The 17,175-nt window shown below is 36.7% G+C and overlaps 1 protein-coding gene across 1 annotated transcript in view; it reads right to left on the bottom strand.

Annotated features, from left to right (window-relative positions):
- Positions 1-14,666, bottom strand: part of LOC127994722 (protein sidekick-1-like) — a 204,277-nt gene extending 189,611 nt beyond the window's left edge. Inside the window, exon 1 of the mRNA XM_052591829.1 lies at positions 14,528-14,666. Coding sequence (XP_052447789.1) covers positions 14,528-14,666 — 139 coding nt within the window. The remainder of the gene's footprint in view (positions 1-14,527) is intronic.
- Between the last annotated feature and the right edge of the window lie 2,509 nt (positions 14,667-17,175).

Genomic DNA, 17,175 nt, shown 5'->3' with positions numbered 1-17,175 from the left:
ATGCGTACCGCGTACCGAACCGAAAGCGTCGTACCGAACGGTTCAATACGAATACGCGTATCGTTACACCCCTAATTATAATGTAATATAATCACAGTGCGAAAGTTATTTGTTCTAAAAATCAAGATAAATAGGCAGAATCTGCCAAAATAATATATTCAAGTTATATTAAACCACAGAAGCCACAAATATTATATATATATATATATATATATATATATATATATATTTATTTATTTATATATATATATATATATATATATATATATATATATATATATATATATATATATTTAAAAGAAACAAGAAATGCTATTTTCAGGACCATTAACATTTTTTTATTTTATTATTATTATTTTCATGACAAAATTTTCATTATGTAACCCAGAAAAATTGTTATAAATTAAACAGTAAAATATTTATATATTGTAGTCATGTTTGTTGTACTGCATACCATTTCTGATCTTCTTCATTAATTTCTTATTCTGTAGCAATTAGAACCATTGAGTATACTACAAATGACCAAAAATAAAACAAATCAAAAAATGAAATGTGTATTCATTATAGTAATGATAATTTTGGCTCTAAAGAGATGCAGTGCAATGCAATGCAAAAAAATATAAAAAATATTTTTTATATCTTTTGATTTGTAGGGAATATTTTTCCTTGATATAAAACACAATAACACACTATTTTAATATGCTAGCCTGACTACAAACCCCTACAGTGCATACGTGTTGCTTCATTAAATTGCTGTAGTACGAAGAGTACTTAAAGGAAATAGAATCCAACTTCACATGGCTTCCAGTCAAGAGCCAACAGTAATCAATTACACCACTTTCTCTACAGGAAAACTGAATCAGAGCACTTAAAGGTTCAGAAAACAGGATTTTCCATGCTCCCTAAACCATTTATGGAAACTTAGTTGCATAAACAGAATCATAACTGAACTGACATCACAACCATGAGCATTAGACCGCCTGACTTTACCTAAACACCCATTCAGCAGCTTGGTGTGACTCATTTTAGAGCTTAGCCAATCATAACAAAAGTCTTTTACATACAGTTTAAAGGTACAGACAATAGCTAAATCAGTCAGAGTCATTAAATCAGTCATTAAAATAAAAAATATTTTTGGTGAAAGAAACTAATAATTTCTCATGTTGGGCCATGAACATGCCTGCCAAGTTTTGACACTTTGTTGTGGAATGTGCATATGTGCATGCAAAATTTACGATTATGATGAATGTTGGTCAGTTTGACCCATCATTTTATGGTTAACGACAGCTGAACAGACTACCCTATCTCCTTTGGCAGAAGAAATATTAAACCATGCTAATTTTACTGGCAATCAAACCCATGATTTTGGCATTACTAGTGCCCTACTACCTGATCTTAACTAAAACACAAATGCACACAAAATTAATTACATTTTAAATAGAAAATAGTGGCTCAATAAAAATGCTTCAAAAACATTTAAATACAGTTTTAAGAACCTGTTGTCATATTTATTTTTGTTGTAATGTATGAGAAATATTAACATTAAAAGGTTTTTTTTTTTTTTTTTTTTTTTTACTGTGTGATTTTTGGTGAATTGTATTGAATTCAATTAGGATCAATTTGATCCACAACCTCAAAATCATACCCAGAACTTCGCACAAGATACAAGGGATAAAGAGACTCATGAGACTTAATATATGTTAAAAGCACTGTTGTATTTTCAAATGAAAACCTAGGTGGCGTTCAAACTAAATGTGTTTTTCCTTTCCACTGTGCTACTTTTCCATTGTTTTTGAATGCAAACACAGACTAGATGGACACGTTTGATGGTCATGATCTTTTACAGTGTCTCATGCATGACACAGCGTTCTAAAAACACATTGCTAACGTTTAAAAAATTTCAGCTTTTAAAAAATCGGGTCTCTTTTTTTTTTTTTTTTACCCATTCCACTTCCCCTGTCTTTGCTTTGAAAACATATTCTGTGTGAACCAATCCTTAAGCATGTGGTAACTGGATATCAGTTACATCTGCATAATGTCTTTTTGAGCATTGCAACTGCTAAAGGACACAAACACACACACACAAACATTTGATTTTTGAACATTAAGTCTGTCCAGCCAATGCTGTTGTTGTTGTCTCACCCTCTGTTTACCCTCAACGTTCCCATCCTTTTCCTTTCTTGCACTCTGTTGGAGATAACCCTGTGTCTGTCCATTCTCCTTCTCTTGTAAACCGCAGCCTAAATACACTGATAGTGTCTAACAAAACTCACACACGTACGCTTTATCTCTCTCCCTCTGCCGAACTCATACAGGCGGCTCATTTATCTCAATGAAGACTGATAACAAGTCTCTCTTCTATCACACCAATCCTCTCTCTAGCTCCTTTTTTCTTTTGCTCCTTCTTCCATATCTCATTCAGGTTAAGTGGTGGGAGGCTGGATGCTGAGAATACGCCTCTCTTCTGCACTTCTCTCACTTTCTCTCTGTCTCTCTCCTTCATTTCTCTGAATCAATGACTTTCTTCAGTTGGACTGTGAAAGTCTTAAAGTGATAGTTATAAATTTTTTTCTGCCATGGAACATTACATGTAACATTCTGAAAAACAGGTAACATTTTACAATAAGGTCAAATTAGTTGTGTTGTAAAATGATTGTCATTTTAGTAAAATACTTAAGAATCGTCGTTAGAGTTGTAAACATGATGACTTTCTTCTTTTGTGAGGGGGTTTGGTGCCACGGTATCTTTGTTTTCAGGTGGAACGTTAAAGAACGTGACACACACATCTTGTGGAAATCCCGTAAAATTCAACCAATCCGATGACGACTTCGACACTCCTGAAGTGTTTCCACTTTTGTGTCCCATATGCATCAGACATTAAGCCAACATTTACCCAATGAGCCGTATAAACAAGTTAATTGGTTAACATTGTATTTTTACAGAATTCTGTATTTTTACAGATTTTTTTCTGGCAGCCATAGCTGTCTTTTTCTCTGTAAGACATAGCATTGTAACATTAGTTATCCTTGTTATAGTATTTATGAATATTTGTTTATTAACGTTAATAAAAATGCAAATGTTCATGTTATTTGATAGTTCATGTTTAGGTCAATTAAATAAAATGTAAAAAATACACCTTTAGATTTTAATAAAGTATTATTTAATGTGGTTCACTAAGATTAACAAATTCTTTAAAGATATTTTTCATTGTTAGTTTATTCTAACTATTTTAGTTTTGTTATGGTTACAAATGGAACATTATTGTAAAGTGTCACCGAAACTAAATGTACTGATGGCTTTTCTATGCAATAACAATAAATACATTTTGAATTATGACCTTCATTCTGCTTATTACACTAAAGCTATCATAACGATTTAGAAGACATCAACCACATTTATGATACCCCTCGCTCCCTTTCATTATTATTAGAAAGAAAAAAAAATATTCGTAAACGTATTTTCTGTTTCATGGAATAAAGTGATGCAGAGCAGAAAACATGACTGCCATAATGACAACATTTCGATTTTTACCTAAACGACACACACCAAACACTCACTGTGAAGTTTGACCAAGCCAAAAATGACAGAAACTGACATGAGATGTGTAAACAGGAGAAAAAGAAAAAAAACACAGCACAAAACATTAGCTATCACAGTTTTCCATGCAATTCTCTCCACCTCTAATGCAAGAGAACATCACTAAAAGTCTAAATAAAAATGTTTAAATAACCTTAAACTGACACACTTTGCTGCAAATGTACAAGCAGAAATCTAAAAAACTGAAAATCAATGACAGTAGAAAAATTCAAACCATGCCACTCTGCACCATCCTGTAGCCCGAGGCAACCAATTACTGTATGATACATGGTCAACAAATGCCAAATATTTAAATCTATATACTCAATATGTCCAAAATTGCCTTCAGAATTTCCAAGGCGAAAAATTGAGGTTATATTTAGACAGTAAAGTTCCAGAAGGTATTATATACTGTGAACACAGTCATGTCTAAAGAGCTCTTTTAGGACCAATGTGCAAAAAATATATAGATATATTAGGCTACAACGTAATACTGATAATTCATCAAATGCCATCTTTTTCTTTTTTGAAGATACAAAAGTGTGCCAGGCAGGTAAACAACAGAAAGTGTTCATGACATTATAACAATGCACAAAAGGTGCATTGACTTCAGTAGACACTTTATTTACCATTATTTATCTTTTCCATTGTTGTGTTTCATATCTTCACTTCTACTTCTGGCACACAAAAGCTTCGGAATGCATTTAATAGGCTACAAAACCACTTTCCCAAAAACTTACTTGGGCACATACAGCTAGACACAAACACACAAACCCACCCTCAGACACCTGTCTGCAAGTGTACTAATACTCTTAGAAATAAGTCTACCATCACAAGCATCTAATTTAGCATTAGCAAAGATTAGCCCTCAACTAGAAGCTAAAAGTGCGTCATATATCCTTTAAACTTGAGAGATAATAAAATGTGTTTGCCTGACGATTATCCCCCAAAGAAGGCTAAAGCTACCCTGAGTGTGTTCTTTGAGAAAACCCTACTTGTAGCTTGCTTCTGCTCACTTTGGAAATCTTACATCATGCTTCTAAGCAGGATGCTAACTAATACAAACCTTAGTTTCTGAAAACATTCCATTTTTTTTTTAATTGGAACTATACACATATATTCATTATGATTTTGTTTTTGAAAGAAGTCTCTTAGGCTCACAAAGGGCTGCATTTAATCAAAAATACAGTATAGCCTAAACAGTACTATTGTGAATATTGTTTCAATTTTAAATAACTGTTTTCTATTTTAATATATTTTAAAATGCCATTCATTTCGGTGATTTTCAGCAGCCACTACTCTAGTCTTTAGTGTCACATGATCCTTCAGAAATAATTGTAATATACTGATTTGTTGCTTCATACGGTAACATTTTAGTATAGGGACATTTCTCACTATATATTTGCTTATTAGCATTCCTATTATTGATATATTGGCTGTTTATTAGTACATAAAGCACATATTCTGCATGACCATATTCTACATCCCTAATGCTACCCAATATATAAACTTAACAACTTTACAACCTTACTAACTATTAATAATCAGAAAAGTAGGAGTTTATAGAGGCAAAAGTCATAGTTAATGGTTTGTTAAAGGAGTAATTATTTTCTAGAATAAAAATGTCCTGATAATTTACACACCCCCATGTCATCCAAGATGTTCATGTCTTTATATCTTGAGTCACAAAGAAATTAAGGATTTTAAGGAAAACATTCCAGGATTTTCTCCATATAATGGACTTTAATATAGTATAGCTTGTTCTCAAATACTTATTTAGGTCACTTGTACTCACCATGTGCTTTCAGATCTCTACTATCACTACAAACACTCAATGTACGTCGAAGGAAGGCCTATCCGACAAATCTACGGCTTGACCCTCTGACCTCTACTACTACACTCTCTATTCCAGTTGGTCTCTGGAACTGCCAATCTGCTATTAACAAAGAAGACTTCATTTCTTCTATTGTTACTTATTCTGGTCTCAACCTCATGGTCCTAACTGAGACTTGGATCAAACCTGAAGGCACTGCCACTCCCACAGCCCTCTCCACTAATTTCACTTGTTCACACACCCCTCGTACGACTGGGAGGGGTGGAGGTACTGGTCTCCTTATATCAAAAGAATGGAAATTTGATCTTCAACCATCATCTACAGGTAATGGTTCATTTGCATCACATGCCATTACTGTAACCCACCCTGTTAAAATCCACTTGGTCATTTATCGTCCCCCAGGTCAATTCGGAAACTTCTTGGAGGAGTTGGATGTGCTGCTATCAAAATTTCCTGAGGAAGGTACTCCTCTGTTACTGCTTGGTGACTTCAACATCCACCTAGATAAACCCCAGGCTTTTGACTTCAACATTCTGCTCGTCTCATTTGATCTCAAGCGAGCATCTACTACAGCGACTCACAAATCAGGCAACCAACTGGACCTCATCTACACATGCTGTTGCTCCGTGGACAACTCTTTAGTTGCTCTACTGCACACTTCAGACCACTTCCTCATTACTGGTAACCTAGCACTTAGACCTGAAGCGGCACACTCCAACGCAGGTCACCTTTTGACAGAACCTACGATCACTCTCTCCATCTCACCTATCTTCTGTGGTTTCATCATCACTTCCTTAACTCTCTCAGTTTTCAGCTCTGGACACGAACAATGCTACTGACACTCTTTGCTCCACTCTAACCTATTGCTTGGACAACTTTTGCCCACTGTTGTCTAGACCAGCACGCACCACCCCATCTGCCCCCTGGCTGTCCAATGTTCTCCTTGTACATCGGTCTAAATCTTCACAACGACTAATGCACACTCTCTCCTCCTTCTCTCCACTCTCAGAGACGGACATTTCCAAACATCCTGTCCAGTCATCCTACTACTTGTCCACTTGATCCGATCCCAACTCACCTCCTTCAAGCAATTTCTTCTTCAGTCATAACTTCACTTACTCACATTATCAACTCCTCTCTTCACTCTGGAACATTTCCCTCAGCATTTAAGCAGACTCGGGTTGGCCCACTGCTTAAGAAACCATCTCTAAATCCAGCACTTCTAGAAAACTACAGAAAAACTTCCATTCATTGCAAAGACACTTGAGCGAGCTGTGTTCAACCAGCTCTCTATGTTCCTTGTACAGAACAACCTCCTGGACAGTAACCAATATTGCTTCAAAAGCGGCCACTCAACTGAGACAGCCCTGCTCTCGGTTACTGAAGCCCTGCGACTGGCAAGAGCAGCTTCAAAATCCTCAGTACTCATCTTGCTGGACCTGTCTGCTGCTTTTGACACTGTTAACCAGTCACTGTTAACACTTGTCACCAGATTTTCCTGTCCACCCTCAGAAAGATGGGCATCTCTGGAACCGCATTCCTGTGGTTTATGTCCAACAACTTGCTACTGGGGTTCCTCAAGGCTCAGTACTTGGACCACTTCTCTTCTCCATCTACATGACAGCATTACGATCTTTCATTCAGAAGCATGCCTTTTCTTATCACTGCTACGCTGATGACACTCAACTCTACTTCTCATTCCAACCAGATGACCCGACGGTAGTTGCTCGCATTTCAGCCTGTCTGAGTGACATTTCTAGCTGGATGAATGACCATCACCTTCCGCTCAACCTTACTAAGACAGAACTGCTGGTGGTTCCAGCTAACCCTCATTTCATCACAACTTCTCTATACAGCTGGGTTCATCAACCCTAACTCCTTCCAGGACAGCCAGAAACATAGGAGTTGTGATGGATCATCAGTTAAGATCCGGTGCTGCAGATTTGCCTTATACAACATTAGGAAGATTAGACCCTTCCTGTCAGAGCAAGCCACCCAACTTCTTGTCCAAGCACTGGACTATTGTAATGCTCTCCTGGCAGGCTTTCCTGCATGTACTATCAAGCCTCTGCAATTGATCCAGAATGCGAGGGTTGTCTTCAATGAGCCAAAAAAACTCACATTACTCCTCTCCTCATCACTTTACACTCGCATCAAATTCAAGGAACTGATGCTTGCCTACAAGACAACCACTGGCACAGCACCAACATACCTAAACTCACTGGTTAAATCGTATGTGCCCTCCAGAAGTTGGCGCTCTGAAAGTGAACGATGCCTTGTGGTGCCATCCCAAAAAACTTACTCTCATGGACCTTTTCCTGGACTGTGCCCAGCTGGTGGAATGACCTCCCAATCTCAATTTGAATTTCAAGAAAAACTAAAGACTCATCTTTTTCGCCAGCACTTAACCAACTAATACTAGCACTTACCTTTTCTTTTCTTGTCTATCATATTCTTATAAAAATAAAAAAATAAAAAAAACTGGCTATGCGTTCTGTACTAGAACTAACTGAGACTTGTCATGGCACTTGTATACTGTTGTTGTTCTCTTTTAGGTCTGATTGCTTCTATTGTTCTCATTTGTAAGTCGCTTTGGATAAAAGTGTCTGTTAAATGATTAAATGTAAATGTAAATGTAAATGATGGGGGTTGAAGGTCCAAAGTGCAGTTTTAATTCAGATTCAAAGGGCTCTACAAATTCCCAGCTGAGGAATAAGGGTCTTATCTAGTGAAACAATCGGTCATTTAAAAAAAAAAAAATTATAATAAATGTTATACTTTTTAACCACAAATGCAAATCCTGCATCTTTTTACTTCAAAAGAACCTTGTTTTGTGTTTCCGTCATTTCACTGATGACTGCTTCTCTAATCTTGAGGAGTTCAATGTGTCATTGAAGTTAAAACATTAAACTGAACAAAAATAATGCTTCAAAATTAATGGTTTGATAGGCGAGTTGTGCTGAGGTTGCTTTTTAAAGAAAACAAACTTCACAATTTTCACCTGTTAAAAAAGCTAAGAAAACCATGATTTGTTACTCACGAATCAATATTTTTGCTCAGTTTTAACAGAAGAAAGAGACTATAAATTGCACTGATCAGAAACTAGTTGTGTATTATGTAAAATGTAAAAAACATACATATTTAAAATGAAAAAGCTCTATAACAAACACTTATGTGAATTTTGTGGGACATTTGACGTGTTGGTTTTCAGGCAAAGAAGATATTTAGACATTCTTGTTTACATACATTCAGACTATTCTTCATCTGATAACAGTTCCTAAGTCGATTGGGCCATGAATATAAACAAAGGCCAAGATCCCTCATTTCCAAAACAAAAGAAGGGGAAAACACTGCCCTGAACAAGCTAAGGAGAATCACGGATGAGTGCAATTGGTTCATATCTGCATCTTAAACAGGTAAACAGTCTGCTCACTCTCATCTCTTAATAGCCTCCATCTTTTGTTCCATCCTGTATGTGTGTGTGTGCTTTTGTGAGCGTGTGTTCGTATAAGTGTAAGGTCTGATGAGATAACTAGAGGAGAAGACACCTGGAGCCATGAACTGAAGCATGAAGAGAAGCACAGTTCACACCAACACACAGTAACACAACGCAAACCAACCGTACTGTGATAGTGCATACTCAAACATGCATTTTCATGTCCCCATTTAAATAAGATTCTAATGAAATGGACTTGTGTGAGAGAGGCAGAACACCAACAAGACCATCAGACCAAAATGGATTTCAGACTCGCATAAACCATTAATCAGATATGCAATTTTGTGCCAATGTTGCTATTGTTTTCTGTTCTCAAGTCTTCATTTTTCAGTATATACATTTCATTGTCAATTCTTGTTGCATTAAATGATGCATTAAGTTAGATGCTTTAAAGTGAATAAATAAATAAATAAAATAATATTTTGTAAAGGATGCAGAAAATTAATACATTTTAATATACTGAATTGAAAGTTAATGTTATAAATGGTGTTTAGTCATTTAAATAAATGTTTTACAATCCTGGCATCCACCAGTTTAGTTTGCTCCGGGTTCTAAGCAAGAAGATTGATCATGGCAGGCTGCGTCATGCAACAATTATTTTAATTAACTTTATTAATAATTAAAGCGCATTTTGTGTTGGGATTTTTGGATTCCAACTGAGATTTCTACATCAAAATGTGGAAATTAATTCAGAAATGTTTTTACTTATTTTTGATAGTTAAATATTAAAGATATCAAATATTAATATTAAAAACAAACTAAAATCTTAAATGTCCCTCATGATATACATTTACATTTATTAATTCGGCAAGAGATCTAAACCCACTACTTCAGTGCTGCTTAAACCATGATCTACCAGTTTAACTACAAGATCAAATATGCTTAAAAATAAATGAAGTATTCTGCTTTTGTAATACTGTATTCCAGATTAGTAGGGATGCACCGATCATGATTTTTCATGGCCAATTCCGTTTTTCTTTTTTTTTACAAGCAAACTGGCCGATTCCGATACCGAAGGAAAGTATGCATAAACAAGATTTTTATTTGGTATTTAATAGGCCAAACTAGCTTTTGGCTATTGTAAACAATAACCGTAACCATCTGAAATTGACGGCAGTAACTGCACAATAAGTAGCCTACATTCAATACAAACATAGATTGTATAGACAGCAGCTTTTGGCTTTTGTTTTTGAATTTGGTTGAAACTACAGAGAACTGGCCTTAAATGAAAAGGTTAACTGTAACCATGTGAAATTAAAGGCAATAACTGCATAGTTCTACAATCCAAACACCACAATCAACATACATTCAATAAGATGTTTCTTAATCAGTTTTAGTGTTTAAATTTGGTTTTAAATAAAAAAAGGTCTTTACCAGTGAGACTAAATAAAAGTATGCTATATAAATAAATTATTCCAAAATGTTAAAATAAAAAGAATTTGGTGCGAATAAACCAAAGATGCAAAGTGTTTCATTCGTCCAATAAAAAAGAATAATAATAATAAAAAAAATTGAAAAACTATTGGCTCAAGTTAAAAAAATATAGATGTGAAACATTCCCCTAAATAGATTTATTTGGATGAATGAAACACTGTTTTTCAGTGTGCTACAGCAGGTGATTTTTAAATCAAATTAAGTCAATTATAATTTTAAGGTAAAATAAAAATAATCATCCGATACAGAACTTCCGTTTACTTCTGGCTTTTCAAACGTATATGCAAGTTCTACTTAAAAAAAAAAAAAAAAAAAAAAGCATTTCAGTTTTGTCACATTTTTGTCTGTTTTGTTTCTCATCCAACACGTGAGAAGCTGAATATCTGTTCACTGTCTACGTATGTGCAGGGTGCGGACAGTTACACTACGCTCGCGCAGCTTCATTGAGCGTAGGAAAGGGACTCTTATTTGTGCGGCAGTACACCAATAGCTGTTCGCTTCCTGCTATCTGTGCCTCAGACGTGTAGCTCTCCACTTCCAGTGCTGAACGGCTGCCCATATAACATGCACACGTTTAAATTATATATATACAATAACATATATTTTTATCTTTGTATATTTTTTGTCATTTCCTACCACTCTCCCCAGCCTATATCTTTAATGTATCATAAAGAGCATTACATTTATTTTCAAAAATTAACACTGACACAAACATCAAGACAAAACACAAACATTAACCATAAAAAGAAAATGTTAAACTTATATATGAACTACTCGATATGAGAAAATTGAATTAATCTCAAATATTCGCCAAAGGGTCTATAAACATAAACTTGCCTCCACACACACACACACTTACAAACATAACCACCTGGTAAAGAACAATTTCAATCTACATGAACATCTGTTCGATGAGCATCATGTCAAAAGAACAAATAAGCATGTGGACCCAAAGACCCCTTCATATCCTGCTCAAACACACACTCTTTCTCTCTCAAGACTCATATTCGGTTAACACATATCCCCGATTGTTTGTGTGCTGACTGCAGAAGTGTTATCACAACAGATGATGCGATGCACAGTAGCATCATTCCCAAGACAAATGCTTGCTGTGGGTTTTATTACAGTTATAATGTGTTTTCTCCACTTACGTTTTTTTTTTTTCAGTTCCTTTTCTTTCTTGTCAAACATCAAGCCCTCCTCATCCCACACTTTGGTGTTCAACATCACCACATAAGGGATAAAAATTCAGAGCAGAAATTCTATCAAACTAGTCAATAATAAAAATAAATAATAGTAATAATAGTAATAATGAATTATACAAAAATATGGCAAAACATTTCTGGGTACTGAGAGAGAAAATAAACAGACTGTTTTTTTCCCTTTTAATAAATAATATAAATAAATAAATCTTGAGAAGTTCATGTCATGGATTAAACTGTGTGTCAGTCCCAATTGTCAATTAAACAAAAATAATGTAAGTAAAGACCGCTTCAATATGCTTCAAAGTAAATTTACTTTAATCAATTGATTGTTATTCATTTTTTTAATTGATTTAAGTCTTAATAAAACTGATGAAATCGATGTTACATTCATGTAATTAACATCATAAGTTGTTATCACTTATATTACTTGTATGCTGTAATAACAATAACTATTACATTTTTTACATTTCGAGAATATTTCACTGAAAATCTCAGTTCATTCAAATGGGACATTCTTTAAAGCTTGTTGGAGCAAAGAATGTTTAATGGATGATCAACAGATGTATGGTCACGAGTGTGTATTTATCAGAATTTAGGTTGAACTATTTCATAAAAGTTATGAGCAATTTTACACATATTTTATTTCTGATTTTAACCATTGTATTATGTTGCATTACATACATAAGCTGTTTTACAAATGAGAGATTAATTATTTGTTTATTATAAATATGATATAAGATTGCGGTCACACCCCAAAACAAAACTTTTGCTTTGTTCATTTATCCCATATTTTCCCTTTCCTTTTAAATGCTTACAAATGCACATGTGACAAGCTTAAGTTAGTGCAATTAAACTTGATGGATGTTCCCTCTGTCTCATCTGTCTCTGTGTGTGTGTGTGTGTGTTGGGGATGAAAGAGGTCATTAGTGAAAATCTCAGATTCTTAAGAGGATCTCAGTCTTGCACAGAGTGCCCTTAATATTGGTGTGTACCTCAACCAACAGTTGCACAATCAGCCTCTCAATTCATTTTCTCAATTAATTAAGCACTGTAAACCTCAACCTAGCTTAATCACAAACAAATGCACAAGCATGAGTGCAGATTCGAATATGTACTGTTAAACCAAACCAAACATGACAAGCAAAAACATTCTTGCATGTACGGTGAAAGAGGGACAGAGATGTGGCATAAACAAATAAAAGATAAAGTAATCAGTGCAACACTGTAAACACTGTGATTACAATTAAATGCTCTGTAAACAAAGCACTTGCCTAAGAGTCTGCAGGCTATGTGACGCAAATACACAATAGGGCCTTTCACACCGCCAGAACCTTTTCATAGTACCAGAACTAATTATGAAACTACCCACTTTTGCGCATTTTCGCACTGCTGGAACTAGGTGCGATTTTAGTACTGGGTTGCATCTTTCGAGAACCAAATTATCTCCTACTCTGGAGCAGGGTCTAACCAGCTCAGCTCGAACTATCTGTGATGTAAGTAGACATAGGCCTACTTACATGCATTCGAAAAAAAGCCCTGAGCCCCCATTTAAACATACTGTAAACATTGTATCATCTTATTTCGCAAGTATGGTGTAAAGCAATAGATGGGTGGCTTTTTCATATACGTCGACATTCTGTTTCCATTATTTTAAAAAAATGCGAGACACAACAAAAACACAGCTGCGATCACAGGGTCCTCCATCCTCCTGTTATTAACATTGTTCTAGTGCTGGGCGGTTTGACCAAAAATGTATATCATGTTTGTTTGTTTTTTTCAAAAATACGACGGTTTTCCGGTTTATGACGTTTTTTTTTCATACATAATCAGGTGTACAATGCATTTTCTGCTGGTTGATATTCCAAGACGTGCATGCAGCTAAGGTGCTGGAGCAAATTGCTCGTGTTGCCGCCTTTGGCGACAATTTTAGCCCAACAGCACTTGCATAAAATTGATGTTTGGTCAACGTCTGATTTTTGGAAACCAAAAAACCCCCAAACAACAGACCCGACTCCTCTTTTTGCTGTAACGCCTGTTTCACACATACTTCGTCTGCAGTGCGTATGCAGTCCGCAGCACGGGCTCATTGTGCTTTCACATAGGATGCGTTTGCAGTCCGCTACTGATCCGTGTCTGTTTAGTCCACAACATATGTTCATTGTTTTGATTGTTTTGAAAAAAAATAAAAATAAATATATATATATATATATATATATATATATATATATATATATATATATATATATATATATATATATATATGCTCAAGCAAGCGGCAAAACATTTAGACACAATAATAAGCCTATGACTATTCTTGTTAAAATATTTAAAATTAAAACACCACAGACAGAAACAGTTCTCATGCATTTTGCATTTAAATCTTTATCAAATGCATTGTTTCCTGCTCGTCTCATGTTACGTCACGTTGATGTCACGTTTCACCACCAGAAAGCCCCTTCCAACTGGAACCACGCCTTCCTGTTCCTGAACCATACTCTGGTGAGCCGAATTACTGCAGAGCTTTTCTAACACGATGCTCAATGCACTTTTCTCTTCAACCCAGGACATTCAATAATGAACGAGCCAAAGTCGCATTCGTTTTGACGTTGCTGACTGGGAGAGTAATGTGGGAGAAAGGCGGTGTTAGAGAACCAAGACCCATGCTGCGCCTCATTCCAGACGCTCGCCGCTGAGATGAAACATGTGTTTGATCGGGCCGTCACCGGGAGGGAGATGGCCAGAATGCTTGCAGACCTGTGTCAAGGAGAGAGATCAGTGTCTGATTTCCCCATTGAACGAGGAGGTGCAGTGGGACATGTTCCTGCATGGGTTGGCTAACCGCATCCAGAGAGAGATCTACGCCCTGGATCTTCCGAATCCTCTCAATGGACTTATTGAGTAGTCACTAAGAGTAGATGCACAACTGTCCCGAGTAGAGCGACAGAAACTACCCAGTCATACTCCGAGAGATCCTGCTGGTACCTGAGTCAGCGGCAGGGACATGGTCAGCCCCGTCTACGATCACGAGCCCATGCAGGTAGGGCGAGCTCGGCTTTCCTGGGAGGAGAAGAAGAGGCGGAGATCCCAGGGCCTTTGCCTTTCCTGAGGGGGAGCCAGTCATCACGGCTACATCTGTCCGGTAAAAGGCCAAGCCCGATAGTAAGTATGAGGCTACTATCGTGTGGGATTTCCACCGAGAAGACCTCATCATCATCTATGCTCCTCCCTGTAAGACTGAGATGGTACGAAGGACACCCACGACTGTCAAGCACTTCTGGAATCAGTGATCATTGGCAGCTGCACCTAATAACCTACTGCCTATTTAATGCTCTGTCTTTCGTCTCTTATTTGTCAGATCATTGTTTGAGGTCCTCCGTGCTACATGTCTATTTTCCTCCTGCTCAGCATTCATTCTCATGGGTTCGTTCTGGCTCTGTGTTCTGTGGATTACATCGTCATCACCTAGACTTTTCATCATCCCTCAACAGCACACTCAATTCACCATCTCCACCCATCCTGTGCTGCCATCAAGGTCCTTGTGCCACCCGCCATCAACTAAAGCCTTTTTCATTGTCATTCCTAATAAATTGTCACTTACATTTTGCTTCCTGTCTTCTATCCTGACAGTGACATCCGTACTAAATTAAATTTATGCATTTAGCATATGCTTTTATCCAAAGCGACTTACAGTGCATTCAGGCTATCAATTTTTACATATCATGTGTTCCCGGGGAATCGAACCCCCAACCTTGCGCTTGCTAGCCCAGTGCTCTACCAGTTGAGCTACAGGAAAACTATTATGAGGTAACTATGGCTAAGTGGCCGCGGTGGAGAACACACATTTGGAGCACACAGACGTGCCTTCCTGACTACTAGCTCTTATTCGCTTGATTTGGTCATGGGCCTATGCTACAATACATCTAGAGTTCCCTCTACTGGATAATATGGCAAGGAATAAAATAAAAAACAAACAGTCTTATCATAAACTGTAAAAAAATTCACTACACATGGCATTTTAAAAACCGGATATTTTATTCATTGTTTGGCTAAGGGGAAGTCGTGGCGTAATGGTAAGAGGGTTGGACTCCCAATCGAAGGGTTGTGAGTTCTAGTCTCGGGCCGGACGGAATTGTGGGTGGGGGTAGTGCATGAACAGCTCTCTCTCCACCTTCAATACCACGACTTAGGTGCCCTTGAGCAAGGCATCGAACCCCCAACTGCTCCCCGGGCACCGCAGCATAAATGGCTGCCCACTGCTCTGTGTGTGTGTGCATTTTGGATGGGTTAAATGCAGAGCACAACTTCTGAGTATGGGTCACCATACTTGGCTGAATGTCACTTCACTTTCACTTTCACACTACGGATATTTCACGTCATGTTCGAATGCATATTCGAATATCGAATAAAAAGTGACAGCCCTAATCTGTACAGTGATTTTTCAGCACGAATTCATGTATCGTTACAACCCTAACATTTACCAAAACAAATAATTCTGTTAACAAATTTCCATTACTTACAATTAATCAACCCCAAATCAGAGTCCAACGTAAATGAGATTGCAGAATTCTTCAGGAAAACCACTGACTTCCAATATTGAGTGAAATTGACATGTTTAACATTCTCTGGAAGCTCTCCAGAGAGCTGAACTAGAAGCACAGAGATGTCCTAGTTTGGAAGTTCTCAAAAACAAACACTTGGAGCGTCTCTGAAAGTTTCCTCCTCCCTCTCTCCCCATCAGGCTTTGCATGCAGGTCCCTGGTTCCACAACTACCATCAAAGCCCTCGATCACAAATTAGTCTTCTGAGTTGATGGATAACACAGGAATTATTCAATCCAAACCAGGAGGAGGAAAACTGATATATAATAGGCCTATTTTATCCTATAAAAAATGTATCATATAATATCAGAAAATATATCAAAACTAAAAGAACTAAACTTCAAGTATCTTTAAGTATTTGCAATGTACAAATGCAAAAAATGTGAACAAAAAACTGCTGGTATACAGTAAATATCTCCATAGGCATGATTCCACTTCATGCCACAGAAATACAGATACTTAAAATAATATTATTCATACCACACAGGAGGCATATGAAGCAAATAAAATGGCTGACTGGACATGTACGTGTGCACCAGTGCAAGCAAACTGTACAATAAATACAATTCATACATTTCATTTTCAGTCAGCCTCACGCCTCATTTAACGAAAATGCTCTGTTTGTATCTAGAGAAACTTGCTTCTGTTGCTCACAGTGAAAGGACAAGAAAACAATAGTTTATGCATGCGCTGGGACACTGGGACTCCAGAATGAAGTCTTGATAAATTAACTGCATATGATACATGAGTCTTACACTTCCTCATATAATGCAGCTGCCAATTAATTTCAAGCATATTCATAGACTGCATGTTCCAAATTGAACACACGTGTATGTATGTGTATAAACCGTCAAATACCATGCACAAATCATCAAGAGTGTTCCCAGCTTGAGCATATGGTTAATTCATGAGATGAAGCATGGTGAAAATGAATTCTGATTATCATTATTAGAGCAACACATGTTTATTTAATTGCATTTGTGAATAATAAGGCTGTTCACAAATTGGTCTGCATATAAGTATATGCTAATT

The sequence above is a fragment of the Carassius gibelio genome, chromosome A1 (genome assembly GCF_023724105.1).
Source record: "Carassius gibelio isolate Cgi1373 ecotype wild population from Czech Republic chromosome A1, carGib1.2-hapl.c, whole genome shotgun sequence".
Taxonomy (NCBI): domain Eukaryota; kingdom Metazoa; phylum Chordata; class Actinopteri; order Cypriniformes; family Cyprinidae; genus Carassius; species Carassius gibelio.
The sequence above is the reverse complement of the archived record's forward strand: the minus strand, read 5'-3'. Positions and strand labels throughout refer to the sequence as shown.